Source organism: Salarias fasciatus, chromosome 23 (genome assembly GCF_902148845.1).
Source record: "Salarias fasciatus chromosome 23, fSalaFa1.1, whole genome shotgun sequence".
In the NCBI taxonomy this organism is placed as follows: Eukaryota; Metazoa; Chordata; class Actinopteri; order Blenniiformes; family Blenniidae; genus Salarias; species Salarias fasciatus.
Window position 1 is genome coordinate 3,564,952 of NC_043766.1, and position 18,517 is coordinate 3,583,468.

Sequence of the window (18,517 nt, forward strand, 5' to 3'; positions counted from 1 at the left end):
TATTTCATTGTTTCGTGGGCCAATAAAAAGAAAAAAAAAAGTGATCTTTTATGATTTTCTTTAATTTCTGAAAGTACTGCATAAATGTGTCCTTGGTTTGTACTGAATTACTTTACAGTGTAAAGTTTACACCGTTTGGCTTCACTTCACTATGCAGCCTGTGACTTATCCATAGGCTGAGAACTTCGAATAAAAACAAAAGATTGTTATTCTCTGGAGTCAAAAACAGCATATTCTAACGACACGCAACAGATATACATCTAACTGTCAGAGATAACTCTGTTAACGATGTAAACACGGGAAAACACAATTTCCTTTATCAACTGGAGGATGGAATTACACCGAGTCAGGCTGGCGGTTTGTTGGTCAGGCTTCAGGGGGAAGAGCAGCATTGTCCAGATGACCCAGATATCACGGAGCTAATGGGACCCGTTGGAGTCTGGACAGAAACCATGAGGATTACAGTGACTGTAAAGTAGTTTTTAAATGACACAGGAGGTAGAACAGCAGAGAAATGATTTATTTGTTAACAAAATAGAAGAACAAAAAAATATGTACAATGATTTTTCAACATCATTTCCCTTTATTTTTGCACTGTCATCAAAACTACTGGTCAAAACTCCTCTCATACCATTCAGTGATTCAAGATTTGAGGCAACAAAAGGTTTTCTCCCTTGGAGGTAATTCAGTGTTGTGTATACGTTCATAATGCATCAGGCAAAAGACTTCAGCTCCTGCCTGCGGCTTCAGTGGAATCGGTGGAGCAGCAGAGCTCAGGAGGAATGACTCGCTCACAGTGAGTAAGAGTGACCGGGGTCTTAGTGACACAGGTAGACGTGCCGATGCTCACACAACAAAAAAAGACGTCCCTCTGTGGCGATGACGGGCCACACTTAAGTGGCGTGTCTGCCAAAGGATCACTGTATTTAAAGTCTACAATGCCTTCTGGGGGAATAACAGTATAGTTCAATCATTTCTAATCTGGAGTTAAGGCCTGATGTTTTCACAATTAATGTGTTCCTCGATCCTCATATGAGAGCCTCTTAAATCCTCTGTTAAATACAACCGACACAACGTCTCACTCGTAGCGAGAAGATTCAAAGAATGCGCCTCATGCGTGTTTCTCGGCTTCCCAGTTAGAGCAACATACCAACAGGTGTATGTGAGTGAGTTAGCCCAGCTGGGGAATTTAGTGGGCATGCCACAGCCTGCAAGAACAGTTTGTATAACCCTTAATGGCCCAGGTGTATGTAAATGATGACGTCCTTAACTGAAACACCGATGGGTGAGGAGTGTGCAGCCAGGTGTGGAGAGATCTGTGGTACTACGACGTTTCTCACCCAGAGAATTTGTTCCACTCACTTTTCTGAATAGGTTCAAACATTTAAGCATTAAAAAGACATGTGAACACATGTCTTTTTACAGCTAAATGCTACAAGCTGAAAATAAAAGTGAACCTTTGAGAGCATGAGACTAATGATGGTGTTGCTTATTTTGCATTTGTTTGGTAATAACAAAACACTGATCCATTCATATTTCAACATATTGTCAGACTTAACTTGCTGTTGGACTGAACTGATCCCAGCAGACAATGTGGGCAAAAGGAGGAGACACACTTTGGACCGGTCACCAGTGCGAAAACAAAGACATCCAAACAAAGACAACTGCAACTTACCTTAAATTTCAGTACATCAATTCCTTTATACTGCATGTTTCTGGGCTGTTAAAAGAAAAGTTGGGATGTTTTAGTGCTAGCTAAACTGGTGACCCAGTGGCATTTCTATTAGCAGACACCTGCGGCCATAAATGAATACCTCTGCTGTAGAGTCTTCTCAAGGATTAGATCTTATTCTTCCTAACTGGCAAACTGTGTCCAGCAGCACATTTATAAAATAAAAATCACATGAAGCTTCCGTCTATGTATGTAAAAAGTGTTATCAAGTACATATACTTGAGCTGAGTATTTTTTTTTCTGACAACTTTCCTCCTTATGCGGAAAATCCTCATATTTATTTTCTTTTCCCAACAATTCACAAACTCCTTGGTTCAGTTTCCTTATATACCAGAAATGAAGCATATGTGAAGTGAAACAAGAAAGAAGATTATTTTTATGATCACAATAATAGTAATGACAATAATCTTCTTCTTTTATTTGCAGCAGCTTGTTTTGAAGTAGCAATAATAGTATTCAATATGTGGAAGTACTAGGCAACATATGATTGTCCCACCACTCGAAACTCAGTTATTGGAGACTCCAGAAATGTTTTTGGCTGCTGCCCTCTAGTGGTTTCGTTTAGGTACTGCAGTAGTATATTGTAGTTCAGTTGCAGCCTCCAGCTCCCACATCACTGTGTCGTTGTTGTTGTTATTGCTGTTGTTGTTGCATTAAAAAAATAGTGACTTGTAGCTCATTCATATTTAAGTAGCCCGTAATGTTTACAGATATGAACATCAACCTTATATTGTATTTCAACATTTCGGCTGGTTGTAAAATTCAGGTTCTTTCGAGTGCATCGCAGGGCACACACCTTCAGCAGGTTTCAGCATGCATACTTTCACAGATTGACCCTTGCATAATAGCTTTGATGCTAATGCATCTATATTATCAATGACAACACTGCCTTTTACTGTTTCATCACAGATGCGCAGGTGTTAGTGTTGTCCACCTCTTGCTGGAACGGTGTGAGCCTCCTCTGCCCTGCAGGCCACAGTGGACCCGTCATGCGGGGTAGGATTCGGATAGATAGACACTAAAATAATTGACTTGCCAACAGTGGCGAGGCAAGGGTCCTTGGGGGTCCAAGCAATAAATTCATCGGGCCCCCACCCCATCTGTGCACACTGAACAAAAAATGTTTATTTGCATACAATTTCTGGGACATTTGACAAGTATACTGAAAAACTTTGAGAACCCCTAATCTAATGAGAGATTAGGGGTTCTCGAAGTGAGGTCCAGGGTCAACAGAAGTCCTTGAAAGCCCTGGCTTATCAATCATTCTATTATACAAAAAAACCTTGCGGCTCGCGCTGATTGACGCAGGCAGCGCTGAAGGCACATAAGGCCGTGTGGGGCCCCATGGGGGTTTGCTACCTCTTGGTTTCATAATTGCATCAGAAATGCCCATTGTTGTTGTTTCTGTGCAGTACATGTGTTAGCACGTGGGACACCCGGTCTCTCAGTGGCCCCTAGCAGGGGCCCCAGGCAAATACCTGGTTTGCCTGTTAGAATGCCCCGCCACTGATCACAATAATGTGTAAAAGCATGACTACAAAAATGTGAGTAATAGGCTAAGTTGTTAAGATGTTGTGAAGTTTGCATGCATATAAATTGTGCTGACCATACTTCTGCATTTATGTTTAGTGCTGGCGTAATCAGGCATGGGGGGATTTAAAAAAATGAGCCCAAATATCCAGGTTTTGCACTGCCCTTCATCTTAAAGGATAAGTTCGGTTTAAACAGTTTCCACGTTGTTTATAGAAAGATGTATGACAGTATACTCACTCAGAAGGGTTTTCTGATCTGAAAAGTGATCCGGAAGAAATTTAGATCCATAGTCGAGCTGCAGACATCCATATACTGTTAGCCAATGGGGCATGTGTGGCGCCAGCTCCCAAAATGGCTTTAATCATCCAAAAACTCATTAGATTCACCAATATTTACCTCCGCCAAGGAGGTTATGTAATCACGTTGGTTTGCTGGTTTGTTGTTTTGTTGGTTTGTTTGTTGGTTGGTTGGTTTTTTAGCAACATTACGGAAAAAGTTATGGACAGATTGCAATGAAACTTTGTGGAAAGGTGGGTCTTGGGCTGACTTAGAATCCATTACATTTTGGTGATGATCCGGATCACTGTCTGGATCCAGGAATTTTTAAAGGATTCTTTATCATGGAGAGATAGGGCAGTCTTTGACATAACTGGGCAGGCCTGCAAACAGGGGGCCTGTGCAGCATGCGCACGCCACACCGCATGCCGCACGCCGCAGCGCTGCGCTCCGATCACACCCCCGATCACAATGTTGTTTTATTATATATGGTGTTCTTATTGTTGTTGGTGACTGATTTGAGCTGTGGCGGAGGTCTGCACTCTCTGAGTGCTAAATTCTAGTTCCTCTTGGTCCGCTCACGCCACTCCTCCACGACAGCCCGGTGTCACAAAATACATGCTGATTTTACAGATCTCTGAGGTGAATACGGTGATCAGGAAGTAAACTGAAGTACATTCACCAAAAGACACAGTAGGTGGCGCTGTGCACCATAGTTGTTGGTCGCCCCCTGCTCCAAAGAAGAAGAAGAAGATCTCTGAACTGCAAACATCTGCTTCTCCAGGCAAATGCCTGGTATGCCTGTTGGCACGCCCCGCCTCTGGTTGCCAATACTTAAGTTAGTTTAATCTGTGCAAAATCAACCAGGAGTTCGGAAATTGGCAAGCTTGCAGAAAATACTAAATAAAAATATGTGCTATGAGAATGTGAATTATCCCCTACATTCCCCTGATGATTTTGCCACCACACAAAGTGAACTTTCTGAACAGAGGAAGTTAGTTTAACAGTAAATGTTCAGCTTTGCCTTGACACATTTAGCTCAGTAGACAATATTCATAGCTAGCCTTGATAACTGCAGTCAGTGGTGGCTGCTATCTGAAATAACCTATTTAAATATATATTTCCAAAAAGCATGCATACTCTTAACTTATTCCTCTCTGTGAACATTGTTGTCTACTAATGTCATCCTTTGTGTGCTTGCAATAGTCACAATAATTCATGTAATATTCATATTTAATATTAACTATTTAATTATTATTGTCTTATTTTACATTTAACTTGTGGTGCAATGCTTCAAAAGAATTCCAATCTCATTGAAAGCAGACAGTGATACAATTCTGCAATTCTGTCACCAGTGTGACACCAAACACTACTCTTCAAGACATCTACGCTTCCATATAGTGTTGTTTGTTTTTTCATTCAAGATTTAGAGGGGTGGAGAGGAATGAATGGCCTCATATCCAGTGAACATGCTGTGCAGCGCAGGACGCAGTGAGCAACACAACCACATCGGCTCACTTGTGACAAATCCTGGTGCAGGGAGGAAGTGGATCCGTCGCTCAGCAGTGGGCAGGTTGGTAACCACCACGAGGAGGAGGAGGAGGAGGAAGAGGAGGAGAAGGAGGCGCCTCGGTGTTGTGACTGCTTCTTCCACACGCTGCCGAGGCTGCTGTTTGTCCATGAACACATCTGCATTTGACTCCTCTGACTTTGAATGTCTGATCGAGTAATCAAACAAAGAAGAAAGAAAAAAGAACGTTTTGCGCGTGACCGACAGATCAGCTGGCGCGATAGCAGCCACTCCGCGAGCTCCTCCTCTCCGTCCGCGGGCCACTTCGCCGTGGTACTGCGGGCGGCTGCAGTGCCGCGCTCTGATTGGTCGGCCCACCAGAACGCTGCAGTATAATTGGTGGACGGCGGGAGGGCGGTACCAGCCTTTTCCCAGCGTTCTTCCGGCTTACATGTCGGAGAAAAAAGAAAAGACTGATGGAAAAATTGTAATCCACTGAACGATCACAGTGAACAAACTGAGCTAAAACGGTGAGTTATGCGCACACATGCGGAAAGCATGTTTGTTTTCTCCGGCTCGCTGAGTTTGTGTGGAATGTTAATGAATTGTCCCGGAGAGTAGGCGGCAGCGAGGTTAGCCTTGTAGCGTTAGCCTGTCGCTAGCTGAGCTAGCTGGCCACCAAGGTACTTTTTAGTTTTTATGTTTCCGAAGCAAAAACCCGCGACCGATGTGCTGATTTTCTGATGGCGCTGGTATCGCCTCAGGACGTTTTGATACGAGCCATCCGAAAACATGCTTTGGAGCTGCAGCGGCTTCGGATAGCAGCCGCATAATTATTGTCAGTCGGTAACAACACAGCGGTAACAGCGGTAAACAGTCATCCACTAAATACTCAAATACACTCAAATGAGAAAATGTGAACATCTCTATCGAAATAATTTTTTTCCTGCTGCGTTTTGTATGTTTGGTTTTGGTTACTTTGCTTGTGTGTATGATTTATTTATTTATTTATTTATTTTTGCTTGTATTTTTCTTGAGCTCGGTTAGCTCGTTCATGACCCCGCGCAGTGAACGGTTAAACCGGTGGCCTTTTGTTGTTGTTGTAGTCTTCCAACATGATAAATGTCACTGCTGCAATCATTAGACAGCTTTCAGCCTCGCGCTAGAGCCACTGTGTCTGGTGCTCGAGGTAATGTATAATCTCTATGCTTTATATAGGTCCGCTAAATATGAGCTCCCAGCAATTCCCCCGACACGGTCTGCCTGCCTCCAGCGGGGGAACACCTCAGATCCCTGCAGCTGGAAACCTGGTGTCTGTCCCTCAGCCCCCCGCTGCTTCAGGTACCACAGCCTCGCTTTGGCTCGTTCTCGTATTCGGCTAGCAGGAGTTTGGAAGAGTAACATGTAATCCGTCTGTCTCCCCATAGCCAGTGCAGATCCGGAGAGTACTCGGGATGCTGACGGTCAGCCGGAGCATCCTCCTCCTCCTCCGCCTCCACCTCCTGGTGGTGGTGGTGGAGGTGGAGGGACCATGGCCTTCAGAGATGACAAGCAGGAGACCATGGTGGTCAGGCCGTACCCACAGGTGCAGACACACGGGCAGCCACCGGCCACCCCTCAAACTGTGCCAATCCAGCCAGGGACACCTGTGACTGTACCCGCTCCGTCAGTCCACCTCCCACCAGGCCAGCCCACAGTCCTCCCTGAGGGACAGATGAAGGTAAAGCTTGAAGACAGTGGCTGGTTATACGTTTGGAGTTACCTTTGCTTGCTTTGTTGGTGAACAGTACTGCAGTGTTACAATGCACCCCGCTGAAGTAGTACTACTGCACAAATGAGTCACTTTTAAAGCAATATCAAATTATGGAGAATGAAGTCTGAAGTGAACTCTGTCCTCCAAATTTTATCATATCCCCCTTTCTGTGCTCTTGACAAATGATTTACACTCCCCAGAGTAAAATCGAGTTGTATTTATATGGTCTCCTTTTCTAGGCGGTCCTAAAGTCATCGATGCCGAGTCGACATATTGCTCCAGCACCAGCCTCCAACCAGGCTCACCTCCCCACCCCACCCAAGGTGCCTAGTCACATCACTGTCACCATAGAGAGCAGTATTGCCCCAACACCATCTATCCCTGTGGCAACCATCAGTGGTCAGCAGGTGAGTGAAATGGAACAGCGCTGTTCAGGGGAACTCTTGGTCTTCTGTGTACACATTTTCCAAGTCAGTTATTTGTTGAGTGAGAGTGAACTGGGCCAAAAACTGCTGCAGAGCATCGCATTCTTTGTGCATTGGTCTGAATTCGTTTGAGCAGCTTTTCTGACCACGTCCATCCATCCATCCTCTATATTTCCTTATCCCGTTCAGAGTTGCAGAGCACTGAAGTTGCCCTTATGGGTGAAAGCAGAGTACACTCTGAACGGGTCACCAGTCCATCAGGGCAAACACACAGAGGTGGTTACAGACAGCCTCACGCTGTTCTTATGAAGACCCTCATTTTATCCACCATTAAATAACACATAGTAATAATGAACTGCTGTTTGCATTTTTGAATATCGGTAAAAAGAAACGCTTTCCTGTGAACATGTTTTAGAGTGCTACTTCACCGAACTGTTTAGATTTTTTTCTTGTGACAAGCAGCTTTATAAATACCTAGCACTTTTAGGTGGCTTGTCATTGAATCAGTGAATCAGACTGTTGATTATTGATCTGATATTTGAATGGTTCAGTCGAGTGTCTGCAGATCACAGCCAGCGTGTGGCTGGGAGCTAAAAATTAGAGTTCAAATGTAAGAAGGCCCCACTTACAGAGACTTATTTCTAAGGAGGAAAAAAATAAAACATTCTTGATTGGACCAATGTTTCACCTTTAACATTATTGGATTTTTAATATGATCAGTTATATATTGACCTTTTTTGTGAGCACCGGAGCAGCTTGACTGTGAAGTATCATTGAAATACAATACACAACATTGATTCCAGAAAATCAGCCACCTCTGTTAACTTGCTGTTGCTGTGAAGGTGCTTATTTAATATTATGATGGTGGTAGAGGGGACAAGCTGATTTATTGTAGTATAAAACTTTTTGTTTGATTTGCGCTATGTTTTGAAATTGAAAATCAACAGTGCAGTTTTGTTTTTTGGACTAAATTCTGATTGAAATCTTCCACTTCATTGCAGGATTAATGGAATTCAATGCGACTGAAGCTGTTGTTTCCCAACACTACTTTTTAATGATATTTATAAACATGGATCTGCTTTCATACTGTTTCAGGGTCATTCTAGCAACTTGCACCACCTGCTGCCAGCGAACATTCATATCATTCGGGGCAGCGCCCCTGCACTGCAGATTGGGACCCCTGCAGTCCCTCCCCAGACCTTCACGTCTCATTTACCGCGAGGTATGCATGATATCATAAGAGAGCGCACCAGACTTCAGATCGGTGTATATATTTCACTCCGGTTGCTGTGGATTTGCCTGTGATAGTTTGCTCTCTGTTCTGTAGGTGCTGCCGCAGCAGCTGTCATGTCCAGCACGAAGTCTGTCCTGCGGCCAGCCACAGGGGCAAGTGCAGGCCCGGGGCAGCCCACGGTGCAGCACATCATCCACCAGACCCTCCAGGTGCTCCTCTGTGCTTTAACACAAACGAGCGTGACGCTCGGAGCCTTCAGATTCCTCATGCTAACAGTGTTTGTGCCGTACTGTCTGCAGTCTCGTCCTGCACTGACAACCTCCACAACCGTGCTGCCGACGGTGGTGGCTCCCATCTCGGCAACAAGAACCCAGTCCCCGGTCATCAGTCCCACTGTCACACACTCTGCAGAGGTGGCTCATGGGTAGGTTGTGGCTTTAACATAAATTTTCAGAATTGTCAAAGATGTTTGACACGTTAGAGTTTAAAAAACAAAACAGCAAAAAGCTTTCATTAGGATACAAGAAACTACCCCAGTCTTTGAGAACTTGTGCACACTGTTGCAGACGTCCTGGGTTGACCATTCATCCTTCCGCCACTGTCAGCATCCAGAGACCTCAGGCGTCTCGTGACACTGGCACCCGGATCACTCTGCCGTCAAACCCTGCCATTGGAGCTGGAAAGCCTCAGCCTTCACACACCATGGCACAGGTCACTGTGTTCAATGACACCTATGCAAATTATTGAACATTACCTGTTTTCTGTTTAGTAATTGTTTGTGTTTCTCCTCTGCAGAAGCCAATTTTCAGCCCTGTGACACCAGTAGCTGCTGCAACTGTGGCACCAATCGTTGCTACCAACACTGTGCCGTCTACAACCACAATAGGTACTTGGCTTTCACGTATGAATACAATATCAGTCAGCCACAGAAATATGTGAATGAGCTGACTCTGACAAGTATATTCATATTTTTACCATGCTCAGGCACCGTGCCGCATACGCAAATGACCAGCAGCACAATTGTCACGATGACGATGGCGTCCCACTCGTCACATGCTACAGCAGTAACAACCTCGGCCATCCCTGTTGGTAAGTTCTGACTTGTGAAGCTGCGTCTGCTCCTGACACCTGTTATATTCCACGTCTGTCTCTGCAGCGCACAGTTTGTCTTCACCGCTCTTCCGTGTCCTTCACAGCTAAAGTCGTCCCGCAGCCCATCGCCCATTCTTCGTCCCGTGTGCAGTCCGAGTACCCAGGAGAGAGAGCCAATCTCATCCCCATCCCGGCCCACAGGTCCTCCCCTAACCCCGTCACCATGGAGGCCAGAAGTGACAACAGGTGAGTGCACAGGCTGTCTCAGTGAGTAACGGTTCTGTGGAAGTAGGTACATTTCAAAGACGAAGCATTTAAAAAAATATCTCGTTGGATACGCACTCATAAATTATTAAGTGCACTTACAACCACCACAGTAAACAGACGTTAAATATGACCGTTTGAAGTACTGAATGTGTTCTTGCCAAGCAACGTTGTTTTGAACCTGAATGCTGACATGTCCTGAATTAACGGTCTGCATTTCATTTCTCAGGTCTTCTGTGCCAGTACAGTTCCAGTATTTCCTCCCGGCTTACTCCTCTTCATACCCCTTGACCCATACCTATACTCCCATCAGCAGCTCTGTATCTACTATCCGCCAGTATCCTGGTGAGTTCTGTCAATCTCATTGTCATTTATTGGCACTTGTGCTAATATGTGGCGTGTGAATAATACGTAAAACTTGAATTATAATAAACTAATAGGCTAGAAGTTGATGAATGTATTATGAATGTGACACTGCTGGTCTCCAAGGTACTTTTTCAGTGTAGAGTGTGTTTCTTTTAAAAATGAGTGGGAATATTCATAACATTTCAAAGAAATCTGTTTATTTATATTTATATATTATTGGAGCAACAGTTTAAAATAAGAAAACATAAATATTATGCAGAATCAAAAACGTATTTGCTCAAATAGAGTAGGAAGAAGTTTTAAAACTTACAAGGCCCTGCCCCACATCTTTCATTTTCAAAATCCTGCCATTGATGCTGCACAATGCTGTCAAGAAAGACGCTTCAGACACAAGTGTCTGCATATACAATCACACAACAGCATTTCCTTGTGTTCTTACATAAGTCTGCAATCATCATGAACTGAATATACTAGGTACATTACCCATAAAAAAAAAAAAAAAAAGAGAACAAGTTTATCTATATTGCAAGCTAATCATCATATAGTAGGCCTGCATCGGTCCATGCACACATGGTACCACCAGCAGGACAACTATCTAAACAACAGAACACTAACATACAGCTTAATGTTATTTGAAATTTCTCATACTTGCTCATCATCGGCGTATTTTTCACATATATTGTTTTTGTACATTAATTTGAAGTGATTTACATGAGTGCACTGTTTTAGAGGTCCTGGAGACTTCCAGTGTTATTCCACACATGTGATAGGCGATACACACATTTTTTAATGTGGCATGAGAATGCTGTTTTTTTTTGTTTTTTTTTTTTATTTAATTCCCCTCTTAACTTGCATCCTCCTCCTTGATCCCCAAACATTTTTTGGATGTTTCCTGGGAGTGTGTTTTGTCGTGTTTTGAACAATATTTGAGTCTTGAAGTCCATTAAATCCCAAACTTTTAACATATGTGAATACAGGAACAGTGAATTTTTAATATCCCTGCATCTGTGTTGCCCCAAACTTCCACACAGTAACTGAGATACGGCAAAACAAGTGAACAATTAATAGTTTTCAGAGCTTTCTTATTTAGAAAAGTTTTATCTTTCTGCATTAGGGCCACATTTTTTGCAATCTTTGATTGAATTGTGGTTGTATTAGGCTATTTAGTCTCGACTACAAGTTGTTGGTTGTTCTCCCCAGAGCTTATTAAAGTGGTGTCATCGGCAAAAAAGAGCAAACCTCAATCTCTCTGAAATTAAAAGTCAGAAATTTACAGCAAAAACAGTTTTGGCCCCAGTACCATTTGTCAATTTCTCTTTTGAGCTTCCTTTGAGTGTAATACCATTTTCTGCCACAAGATGGTGATAACAGTCAGTGTTTTACAGTGTTTTACAGTCCAACCAGAGACAAAACATTTCTGCCACCCAATACAAGCAAACCGCATTACTCCATCTCCCACACTGCACATAGAGCGCCTCATCTGTACTTTATTGATTGTTTTTTTTTTTTCTTTTTTCTTTTTTAAGTGACTCCTCAAGCTCCAAGCTCAGGCTTGCCCACTCAGGCCGGAGTGGGCGTAGCGACAACTGTCCATCTGAACCACATGCAGCTGATGGCGGTGGATAGAATTGGACTGCCGTCCGCTCAGATCAGCACCCAGGGCATCCAGCCAGCACCCATCGCTGCACAAGGCATTCAGCCCGCCCCCATCGGAGTCCAGGGCCTGCACACATCTGCGCCGATCACCACGCAGGGGATACAGCAGACCCCGATAGTCACGCAGCAGCAGCAGCCGCAAGCCGAAGCCAAACCTGGTACTTACAGTAGAAATTCAGACAACATGGCGACGATAAGTGGTTGCTGCAGCTTGTTTGTAATTTGTACTTTATTCGTTCCAGGAGTTGTTTTGACTGATGGTTTTGTAGCGAGCCCCATCAGCAGCACGTTCAGCACGACGCAGCCTGTAGCCACCATGGTCCAGGCGCACGCCCAGGGCGGCGTGGGAGCCCCCACACTGGTCTCCTCCTCCAGACCCAGCATCCTCCGCAAGAAGCCTGCCAATGAAGGGTGAGCGTCACACTGATGTGTTGTGTCCTCAAACCTTTACTTTATTCTGTGTCGATGTAAACGGACCAGTCTGGCGTGTTTCGTCTCAATGTGGCCGGGGTCAGTAGCTCAGCCCGTCACTGGAGCTTCCTGTTTGTTTACAAGTTGTTTGTCGCTCGCTGCCTTCGTAGTGGACGAAGCAATAAGGGAACCCGATGCTCTGTGCACTGTGTTGAATGAGGAGGAAAATTCTCTTCCGATAGAGCATGATTCAGTTTGTTTCTGCTAATCCTCGAATGGTCAGTGAAGGTTTCATTGTTGTAACTTGCGCAGCGATTTCAGGCACGTACACACGGGAAACAAAACGGCATTACAGTCATTTCTCCTAAATGTACTATTACAGAAAGTAATCTTATCAATGAACTTGTTTTATTTTAGTTCTTTTAACTTCCTAAGTAAAAGTAGAACTGAATTGGCCTCGGTATAATGTTACATGTCTTCACCTTCCAGATGTGTTCGTAAGAACCTGATCCCCGCGCAGCCCAGTGAGCCCAGCAGCGGCAGGATGGAGAGCGGTGTGAGAGGAGCCGGATCTCCCCGGCCTGCGAGGTGACTTCGACTTCCTGCTTCTCAAAATGCTTTTTGTTTTCTTTTTTCCCCGGTTGTAAATGCCACTAAAGGTTGACACATTCTCGTTTTAACTCATCGGCTGTTCCCCGTTTTCCCCGCAGCGTGAAGCCGAAGGCGGAGGTGCACGTGGCGGTGGCTCCTTCCGTCATGGCCGCCGTGGAGGCGCTGCCTTCTCAGGGAGGAGAGCAGCAAGGCGTGTCTTCGAACAGCCAGCACCTCGCTCAGGCCATCCCCTCCCTGCTGGCCACGCCGGGGCCCGTCCCGCCCTCGCAGCCCTCCACCGTCCTGTCCTCGCTGCCGGCGGCCATGGCCGTCACGCCGCCCGTTCCCGCCTCCATGGCCAACACCGTGGCCTCCCCGACGCAGCCGGCGGCCAGCAGCACCGCCGCCGGCTCCGCCTGTCCGGATGTGAAAATTAAGCAGGAGGCCGAGTCCATGGACACCTCTCAGCCAGGTGAGGAGTGTGTGTGTGTGAGTGTGTGAGTGTGTGCGTGTCGCTGCTGATCTGATAAATGCTAAACTGAAAAAAAAAAACAACAAACCCACGTGTGCGTTTTTCCCCCGCAGACCCCAACGCCAGCCTGTCGGCGGCGCCGACACTCGCCGCCCAGACCGCGCTGGCGGCCCCCGCCCCGGGAGATCTCATCCCGGGAGCGTCTCCCAGGAAGAAGCCCCGCAAGCAGCAGCACGTCATTTCCACCGAGGAGTCGGAGATGGTGGAGACCAACAGCACGGACGAGGAGAAGGCGCCCGGCAGGCCCATCACTGGCAGGGCGGAGCGCCGCGACTCTCCGCCCAGGGAGTATGTCGGTGCGTGACCTCGGCCTCCGTCTCGGGGACGGTTCTGCGTGGTCGGTTTGTTCCCTTGGCCAATGCCTGTTTCCGTCTCCAGATGAGGAAGGCGTGCGCTACGTGCCGGTCAGGCCCCGCCCTCCGGTTACTCTGCTGCGACACTACCGGAACCCCTGGAAGGCTGCGTACCACCACTTCCAGAGATACAGTGACATTCGGGTCAAAGGTGAGTTTCTCATCAGCAGAAGGTCTCTTTTTTTTTAATGCAGCCAGTGTGTCTTTCTGTTCTGAACTGCTCCGTTTCCACCACAGAGGAGAAGAAGGGCACCCTGCAGGATATGGCCAATCAGAGAGGAGTGGCCTGCAGAGCGCAGGGCTGGAAGATCCACCTGTGTGCTGCACAGCTCAGACAGCTGGTGAGTGTTAACCACAGACAACTCGCTAACTGGTCCTGTCCGAAGAGAAATCTGTGATCTACAAACACTTTAGCACTCGATCAAGCATGATTACGACACTGGTGAGGATTGAAAATTGAAGATCGGCTTTGTTAATGATCAAGATGTGAGCATTTCCTGCTTTTAGAGAGCGGCAGTGTGTCTAACGGAGCTGAAGAGACGTCCAGAGACCAATACACACACACACACACACACACAAACATGAACACTCGGCCTTTTCTTAATGAACTGCTTCGCTTTGATTGTGTACAGATGGAGTGTATTAGAATATCATGAGGGGAATGGGGGGAATTGTTTTAATTCTTTATTATTATTTAAATGGTTGAAAATATGTGTGTGAAGATTGAGCTGCTCGTTAGATTCTGGCATGAAGAGAAGATCTGCTTTCAGAAAGGACGCCTCAAACACACACTTCACACTGTGTCGACTCCTTTTTTTCCGTTATTTCAGCATCAGATGATGAAAAGGCCTCGTGTGAACTCCACAGTTGACATGTTATTTTAGATGAGAGCTGCAGTTCATCCTGCAGCGTCGCCGATAAACACAGTTGTCACGAACGCCATCCGTTTCCTCTTCTGCCTTCTAGTTGCAATGTTCCATTTTCTCTTGAACACGGCGATTGAATTGTATTTCCTTTAATTTGTCCTGCAGTCGTCTTTGGAGCATGACGTTTACAGCCGCCTCTCCACCCTCCAAGAGGGCCTGATCCCCAAGAAGAGGGCCGGCGCCGACGACGACCTTCACCGCATCAACGAGCTCATTCAGGTTTGGCCAACGCGGCAGGAAGTGTGAGAATGCGGCTGCGTTTGTCCCGGCGGCGCTCACGGCTGTGTTTGTCCTCAGGGTAACATGCAGCGCTGCAAGCTGGTGATGGACCAGGTGACGGAGGCCCGGGACTCCATGATGAAGGTGCTGGACCACAAGGAGAAGGTGCTGAAGCTGCTCAACAAGAACGGCGCCATCAAGAAGTCCTCCAAGCTGAAGCGCAAGGAGCGCGCGTAGAGCGCGGCGCCCGCCGCCTCTGCCCAGTAACCACTTCCCCGTCTCCGCCCGGAGGGGCGAATAGGAGCTCAGACTTTTGGTGCTACGTTTTTGCTGCATACAATCGCACGCGCCCTGCGGCCCGCCGCGAGGGGAGCTGTGGAGACGAGACGGGAGGAACTCCGAGAAGCAGAAAGGCCCATTAGGAAAAGTTTCCCATTCAAGACGCGACGCCCGGCGCCGCACGCCGTGTTATTGTGGCATACTGGAAGGCCTTTCATCGTCCTGTTCCCCCCCATCCTGTTTTGTTTTTTTTTTTTTCTTTTACTTTTTTTGAACCCAAGACCATTTCTACTAACTTAGTTCCTGCCTCTTCTATAAAGACAATTTGAAGCTGTGTATCTTTAACGTACTCGTGTGATTTTACCTGAAGACGGCGTCCTGAGTCCGACGCCCACAAGACGTCTGAGTTGAGGCGAAGGACCGGCAGACTGAAACCAACAGCGGAGTGTGTGTATACGGGCTAGTCTGTTACGCTCTCTTCATCGGTTTGTGCCTTCATTTTGTCAGTCAGTGTACATGATTCCGACAGGGACCCGGGAGAAGATTTTGCACATGTTGGCAAAATGCACGTACTATATAGAAAACCTTATTTCACATATTACCCTCCCAAAATAACTCCTGAAATAGGCAAAGTAGAGAGGATTTATAATCAAGCAACGCTATGACTAAGTAATAAGTAGTCCTTTAGATCTGAAAACAAACGACGTGTCATCTTTAAGTTAAAGACCCACACGAGGGTCCTCAAACGGATGTCTAGACAAACATGACTGCATTTTAATTCGACTTGGACAGAAGGAGCAGAGCTCAGAATGAAACCACAGGGAGCAATCTCTCCTCGTGTGATCATAGTGCCGAATTATGTTTCAGTGATTCATGTAAATGTGCATTTGGATTTCAAGTTTTGTACTGGAGAAGAAGATTTTGTGCTGTGCGACGCATCATGCTGCAGTGTTACCGGCAATGTGAGCCTGAGGCAACTAGTCACTGTACATTGTTTTTGTCTGTGTAATTATAGTAAAGCAACATAAACATTACAGGACTGTGCTTGTGTTTGGTTTGTCACGCACACGCTCGGGACAGCGATCAATACGTGTCGATATGGTGACGATCTGCTTCCAAAGCGGCTCAAAAGGATCCAATATTCCCACACGGGCCAGCTTTCATTCTATTAGATACCTGCTGTTTCACCAGCTCAACTATTTCACTTGTTAGAAGCTTTTTTTTTCTTAGTACAACACAAGAGCTCAAGTTTGTTTACAAAATGTTCACCAAATATTTCCCACATGGCAGCAGATGCTGTGATAAAGATGTAATTTGTGTTATTCTCATCATGTTTACACCAAATCGATGGAAACCTGGTGAATACGTCTTGTTATCAGAAATGAAAACATTTCCTGGAAAGTCTAAGACGGACAGTAGCGCCTCCTGCTCGTCTCAAGTGGACTTACTGTCTGCTGCAGGGCGGCCCTCGGGTTATTGAGGGTCCGGAGTTACCAGCTGTTTCCAGAGGTTTTCTGTGGGTTTAAAACCATCTGTGCTTCACTCATGATGCATCATACAAAACAAGACGGGCAGAGAGTCCCGAAACGCCCAACAGTTTCATGCGTGCTTTCAGAAGTTTGGAGAAGGTCACATTACGCTCACCTGGAAAGGTTATAGTGCATTTTAGGTTGGTCACACAATTCACCCCAATATTCCAACAGGGAAATCAAAGTATAGCAGCTGATCATTTCAAAGTTTTAACAATACATTTAAAACATTGAAAACAAACTCCTCTGTCTTCATAGTGAGAATAATGACAGATATTAAGTCAATTTAATTGAAATGTAAGATGAAGCAAGAAAAAGGTGAAAAAAGAGACTATCGGTATTTAAAATTAAATTTTAAATTAAACAAAGTCAACATTTCACAAACAGAGAGAAAATGTCAATAGTCTAGGTTAAACTAAAATATCGGTCAAAGACAATTGGAAAAAAAATATTTTTACATGTTGAGATGAAAGAGTAAACTTGAATCGCATGGAGACAGACAGACGGTGGGAACAGAGCCATTATTTTTTTCAGAATTCTCCGTTGGGGTTGCTGGAATTTCACTTTTGCTCTAATTCATCGCTGTTAAATTAGAGGAAGCTGCGGTTTGAGGCGGCTGACTTTCACTTTCAGGCTTCGTGTGTTAAATCTATATGTAGCACATGCAGTTTGCTTCACAGAACTCTCAGTACAACTTACTATTTATTCATTTAATGACATTTGTCCGAAGGTTCTTGCCAGCAAGTGAAAGTTTTGTTCGGTCTCCACAAACTCTGCAACTCAGTTTTATTATGTCTACATTAAATAAAAATACCTTTTGGGAAAGTTCTGCTTTTTAAATGATGAAAACTCATATTTTTTTTAAACTGCGGCTGTTCTCTGTTGGGCTACACCTTGTATTTTTTGTCATCTGGCGTTCTTTACCCTCCGCCCCTGTGCCCCCGGTGGCGAACACATCCCAACACTCCTGCTGTTACACCCTCAGTGATTCTCATCGCCCAGAGTGATTTGAGCAGGTCATCTTTTATATCAGCTGCTTTACAGCTTAACTGCCTCTCGTTATATTGCAGGCAGCGCTTCACCCATGACAAGTATGTTCACCGATCAGGAAGCTGACTTCCTGGCCTTTTGTTTGATTGGTTTCTCCAATGCCGGTTATTTCTGCTCTTACTGTGTTCATACCCTCAGTGAAAGGAGTCAGATACTGACAGGAGACAATGAGGGTTCCGCTGCGGCCCTGAGCAACATTTGACTCGGTAAATCACATCCAGCAGGTAAAACATGAGGCGCCGCTGGCGTGGAGGCCTTCTGATGGGATCAGGAAACGCCCTCTGGCTGGACGTCAGCCTGACTGGGTGGTTCTGACTCTGCAGGAGCAAAGTCAAGAAGCCATAAAGCACACATTGCTGGGAACACTTCCTGCTCCATGGTCTTTGGAAGGGATCATCCCTTCAGCAGAGGCAGGCGAGCTTCCAGCAGGGACTCAGGGGCCGCCAGGTAAGAGCTCAGATATGTGGAGAAATGATTCGGCTGAATTAAAACAACCAAGCAAAACGAACAGAGTTAGGATTACGTTTGGATTTTTGTTTTCACCTTTTGAGCCTTGTTTTGTTCTTAATGTCATTATATGGTTAAGAAGTCCTTGTCTGGCAGCATTGTGCTTCTTTTTAGTCAAAAAAACAAAAAGATAATTAGGACAACATTTAGTTTCTTTTTTAAACCCTCATTTGCTAATATATTTGCTTATTAAAGCAGATTGATAGAATATAAAGATATAAGACTTGACTGAGTCATTTTTTGATTGAATTGACGATGCTGACCTGAGAAAGTGAATAT

The 18,517-nt window shown here is 45.4% G+C and overlaps 1 protein-coding gene across 2 annotated transcripts; it reads left to right on the forward strand.

The window, feature by feature from the left end:
• Positions 1 to 5,455: 5,455 nt before the first annotated feature.
• Positions 5,456 to 16,181, forward strand: sap130a (Sin3A-associated protein a). 2 transcript variants are annotated; one of them, XM_030082514.1, is made up of 21 exons: positions 5,456 to 5,581; positions 6,270 to 6,392; positions 6,479 to 6,771; positions 7,044 to 7,211; positions 8,325 to 8,451; positions 8,557 to 8,672; positions 8,763 to 8,887; positions 9,030 to 9,174; positions 9,259 to 9,349; positions 9,448 to 9,552; positions 9,660 to 9,801; positions 10,049 to 10,164; positions 11,712 to 11,999; positions 12,084 to 12,252; positions 12,742 to 12,840; positions 12,963 to 13,315; positions 13,429 to 13,671; positions 13,754 to 13,879; positions 13,966 to 14,069; positions 14,760 to 14,873; positions 14,952 to 15,110. In XM_030082514.1, the coding sequence occupies exons 2-21, from the start codon at positions 6,281 to 6,283 to the stop codon at positions 15,108 to 15,110; spliced, it is 3,195 nt and encodes a 1,064-aa protein (XP_029938374.1). In that variant the 5' UTR covers positions 5,456 to 5,581; positions 6,270 to 6,280. The 2 variants fall into 2 exon arrangements, with proteins under 2 accessions (XP_029938374.1, XP_029938375.1); XM_030082515.1 differs by lacking the exon at positions 5,456 to 5,581 and having other exon boundaries at positions 6,281 to 6,392; positions 14,952 to 16,181.
• Positions 16,182 to 18,517: the final 2,336 nt, after the last annotated feature.